The sequence below is a fragment of the Psammomys obesus genome, unplaced genomic scaffold (genome assembly GCF_907164565.1).
Source record: "Psammomys obesus unplaced genomic scaffold, mPsaObe1.curated_primary_1811, whole genome shotgun sequence".
NCBI classification, from domain to species: Eukaryota; Metazoa; Chordata; class Mammalia; order Rodentia; family Muridae; genus Psammomys; species Psammomys obesus.
This window is the reverse complement of record NW_026596466.1, coordinates 6,117,536-6,122,183: the sequence shown is the minus strand read 5'-3', so window position 1 is coordinate 6,122,183 and position 4,648 is coordinate 6,117,536. Positions and strand designations below refer to the sequence as shown.

Genomic DNA, 4,648 nt, shown 5'->3' with positions numbered 1-4,648 from the left:
TCAAGGAGGCCACGCTGAGAACAGACAGTGGGGTTCACTGACAACAGTGTTAACACATCAGTAACAGAAGTTTGGAGACCGTGTAAGTGTGTGGTAGGCTCAGGTGTGTGGGCGCTCACACACCTGTGAACGCCTGTAGGTTACAGGCTGACATAGGTGTCTTCTGCTGTTGCTCCTCACCTCAGTTAGTGAGAAAGGATCGATCACCCACTGTCTACACTGTCTAAACAGAGAGTCCAGGGAGCCTTCTGGATGCTGGGGAAATGATTCCTCTTTTCACCCTTGTACAGAAGCACTTTATTTACCCAGTGACTTATCTCCTCAGCCCCTGAGGTTTGAGATTTTATAGAAAAAAATTAAAGGATGGGTTTAGTGTATTATGCTGGCTAGCTATTGTTATCAACTTGATACAAGCTAGGATCATCTGGAAAGAAGAAATCTTAATGGAGAAAATTGATGCCAAATATTGCTGTGGGCAAGTCTGCTGAGCATTTTCTTTTTGTTTATAGAAAAAAATTTAATCTTCACCTTTAAACTATAGACTCTACGTGATTTGGAAAGGAGAGTATGCCAGACAATGATCAAAGAAGAGTCATCTGTTCTATGCTTTTCCTTTTGTCTGATCGCTCAGAAACATGATGCTATCAGCTATGACTGTTGCTTTTTGCCCCATGAAATTTTTATCCATGTATTCACCATAGTCCACATTCTCTTCCACAAATACAGGAGCCCTGTTTTTCACCTCCCTGATACTCCACATCCCTGAGGTCGGGTTGAAACACTGATATTCTGCGCCATGTTGTCTTTTGACTGATATCACCCACGTGGTGTACTCTATGGTCTCTGGTGGTCACATCTCATTTGTTAGAGAAACTGTCATGACTGAGTTTTTCCTTCCACCTGTCTCAGGACAGAGCCCTGACCTACTTGCCTGAGTAACTGAATACCATTCATAGATCGTTCAAGAACCAACCTGCTGGCTACTTTAGATTCATGTCTTACAAACAGATGAAACACCTGTAACACAGGTCTTCAAAACACAGCTTCCGTTTCCCTTACAAACGAATCTTTAGGCTTTTCCTGATGTGCACCCAGCTGCTTGTAGTGCGTTTTCTCAGCTGATTGATGTGGTCATGTGCTTCTGGGAAAGCAGGCTGAGCAAGCCACCATGAAGAGCAAATCTATAAGCCGTGCTTCCCCATGGCCTCTGCTGCAATTTTTGCCTCCAGATTCCGGCCTTGAATTCTTGCCCTGCCAGGTCTGGATGGTGGACTGACTATCCTTTCCTTCACAAGTTGCTTTTGGTCATGGTGCTTTCTCACAGCAATAAAAATTCTGACTAGGGAAGGTGTGTATGGCAGACAGACAGACAGGTAATGTTGGCCAAACCAGTGGTGTAAATAATTCTATTTCAGTTTCGCTTCTCTGCAGGGACCTTGAAAGAAGCTGTTGCTGCTTTCATGGTGTGCATTCCCACGATATGGTTGCTCCTACTCTGAGATACAGCCTCACCATCAAAGTTACTCTCAGTGTGTGTGTGTGTGTGTGTTTGCACGTGTGCTCTGTTCTGTAGATTCATTGCTGTGTGAATGCTTCTTTGTTCTTCAATGCTTATCAATCACTCACATCATTCATACAATACAAGATAAATACATGGGAGAGTAACTCAGGAGAAAGAAGCTAGAGAGGCAGAAACAGGACAATATGGAGTAAGTAGGGTAGGCCAGTGCCCAGTGCTCTCCCTTAGGTCCTCCTGACTCATGCGTCTGGTGACATGAGCATTGCACTCAGTGCGCTATTTCTTTTTTTTTTAATTGATAACTTATGTGCATGGCTCATGGGAAGCCTGACTGACTTCCATGGCTGAATGAATTACCTTCAGTAGGGTAGGGGAAGTATTGCTCTGAACCACCCTCACGTCATGTTCAGATTTCAGAAATCGTAGTCTTTTCATTAAATTTGTGCATATGTATGTATGCATGTTGTGTCCATGTACACACGTTCGGGGACACAGGTCTGTGGGGGGTTGCATGTACACATATGTGCAGGGTACTTGTGGAAGTTCGGGGGTGACAAGGTATTCCTCCCTCCCAAGCTGCTTTACTGAGGTGTGGAGATCGCAGTGCTCTAGCTGGTCCATTTGCCCTCAGGTTTCCCTGCCCCTGCCTCTCTGGTACTGGAATTATGGGTGGCCCTCAAGCCTTCTTATCTTTTAATTTTGTCCTGGGGCTCTGAATTCTAGTTTTTACCCTTGCACAATAACTGCTTTGCCCACCCATTCATACCCTCACCCAATATATTCTGACTATGCAAAAGTTCCTCACAGCAAGAGCAGCACTGTTATCTAATGAAGACACCTGCCCATTCTTCTGTGCTGTAACAGTTTAGCTGGGCCCAGCACTGCAGGACCATAATCTCAGCATTTGGGAGGTGCTGTCAGGGGCTCCAGGATATCTGCTGCAACTTAGTGAGTCTGAGGCCAGCCTGGGATACCAACCAGCCAACCCAATCCAGCCAACCCAAAAGTAAAAAAACAAAAATAAACACACACACACACACACACACACACACACACACACACACACACACTTATCTTGTTTTTGTTTATTTGGGGAAGCATGAACTTTGATGGCTAGGGGAGGTGAGCAGCTTGGTGAGTGCCCAGACTCTCCCACACAGGAAAAAAAAATCAATCCCATCTTCATTTCTTCACAAAATAAATTGGCTTCTGGTGTCATGGGACACAGCCTTATGGTAGACTTTCTGTCAGGCTCCACTTACGGTTCCATCTCTTAACACAGCTGTTAGAATGATGGGTTTTTCTGGCTGGAAAAATCCTTGCTTTCTTAGTTTTAAAGGGGTCTGCAACAGTTACATGAAGGTCAGCGAGAGTCGAGCGATGAAGTGTCAACAATCACAGAAGCAAGGGAGAGATTCATTAAGGATGAATATGTTTTATAAGTACATCAAACTACTTTTTTCCTCTGATATCATTCCTTAGGAGCCATCCAAGTTTAAAAAAATTAGGGTCTGGGTAAAACTCAGTTTTTCATGCTTACAACACTGGCATTTTCCTGAATGAACCACTCCCCAGAATTTAGAAAATCTTTATACATTTATTTTAAAGCAAAAGACACAGGCCCCAAACCGAAGGCCCTAACCCTCAGCAGATGTCACCAAAGAAGATACTTGGTTTATAGAATAAACTAAAAAGTAAGTAAGCTTTTATAGACTTCTTTGCATATAGATGTCCCGATTAAAAAGCCAGCCCATATGTAACTTCCTGAGAAAGCACACTGACCTGAGTTTCCTTACAAGGTTGGAAGGAGAAGTTCTGCAGGAGTCTGACAAGGGCAACTTTCATGTTCATGAGAGCAAACCTCATGCCAATGCAGTTCCTGGGTCCGTTCCCAAAGGGCAGGTATGTGTAAGGGTTGATGCTGTCTTGGTTCTTCTTGCTGAACCTGGTACCACAGGAGCAGAGGAAGACAAGTTCATGAAGCATGAACCACAACAGCTGATTGTGGGTATCTTTTAGATACCCATAAGCAGAGGTAGACTGGAAGCTTCCCTGGGCTGGATGTGGAAATCTTGCCGGGGCTTTTTAGAGTTAATCTTTGGCAGTTTCTTAGTTATATACAACACACTGTGACCCCATTTCTTTCAATTCGTTTTTCCCAACCAGTTCCCCTCCCACTTTCATGCCTCTTTGTGTGTGTGTAAGTCTTTTATAGGTGGTCACAGATGCTTTTATTTATGATGGAAATGGCCATGTCTTATCCAGAAGACAATCTATAGCACACCTCCCAACTCTCTAGCCACCATAGTTCACCCCTTCCTCTGTGATATTTCCTTGAAGTGGGTGATACACTGTAGGAATTGTGGGCCACAGGCCTCTCCCTTTATTATGGAGAAGCTTTAAATTGCATTGAGATAAAGTCAATGCTGTTCAAGATAGCACATTGTTATCTATCTGTCCGTCCATCCATCCATCCATCCATCCATCCATCCATCCATCCATCTTTGAGACCAGGTCTTAGTGTGTAGCCCTGGGTGGTCTGAAACTCTGTGTAGAACAGAGAGCCACCACCCTTTGCCTCTTAAGTGCTGGATTAAAGGAATGGGTCACTACACTCAGTTTATGAAAATTTATTTTTAAACAAGAAAAGTGCATTTAGCACAGTGATGTGTTCGTATTCCGACACATAAGAAATGAGACCAGTTGAAGGAAAGTGTGTTGTTGCCTCAGCTAACACTTCTGCTTGTCACTTGCTCACTGGGCTCAGAGGATGAAAGATCTGCCACTACTGAAAAATTTGTTTTTCCCGTTCACTCTGCAGTTCTCTCCTCTTTTCTCAATTATTCTGTTTATTTTTTACTACATGTCCTGTCTTTCTTTTTATTTTCCACTTCCTCCCAGCTTTTCTCCTTTCATTCCTTCCCTCTCAATTCCTTTCTCCATTCTTGCCCTCATCCTACCTTCCCTTCTTTTCTTTCCACTTTTCTTCCTTCTTGTTCTCCTCTATCCCTCTCTTCCTTTCATCCCTTCTTTCATTATCTGCTTTTGCTTCTTCCTCCTTCTTTTGATTCTTTCTATTTCCCTTCCTTCCTTCCTTCCTTCCTTCCTTCCTTCCTTCCTTCCTTCCTT

At 43.6% G+C, this 4,648-nt stretch overlaps 1 protein-coding gene and 1 pseudogene across 1 annotated transcript in view; both read right to left on the bottom strand.

The window, feature by feature from the left end:
• Positions 1–601: 601 nt before the first annotated feature.
• LOC129670113 (single-stranded DNA-binding protein, mitochondrial-like) lies at positions 602–2,140 on the bottom strand (annotated as a pseudogene).
• Positions 2,141–2,589: 449 nt separating this feature from the next.
• LOC129670161 (cytochrome P450 3A9-like) overlaps positions 2,590–4,648 on the bottom strand; it is a 30,150-nt gene continuing 28,091 nt past the window's right edge. Inside the window, exons 12-13 of the mRNA XM_055598625.1 lie at positions 3,302–3,464; positions 2,590–2,862 (exon numbers count right to left, since the gene is read on the bottom strand). Coding sequence (XP_055454600.1) covers positions 2,767–2,862; positions 3,302–3,464 — 259 coding nt within the window. The 3' untranslated portion in view covers positions 2,590–2,766. The remainder of the gene's footprint in view (positions 2,863–3,301; positions 3,465–4,648) is intronic.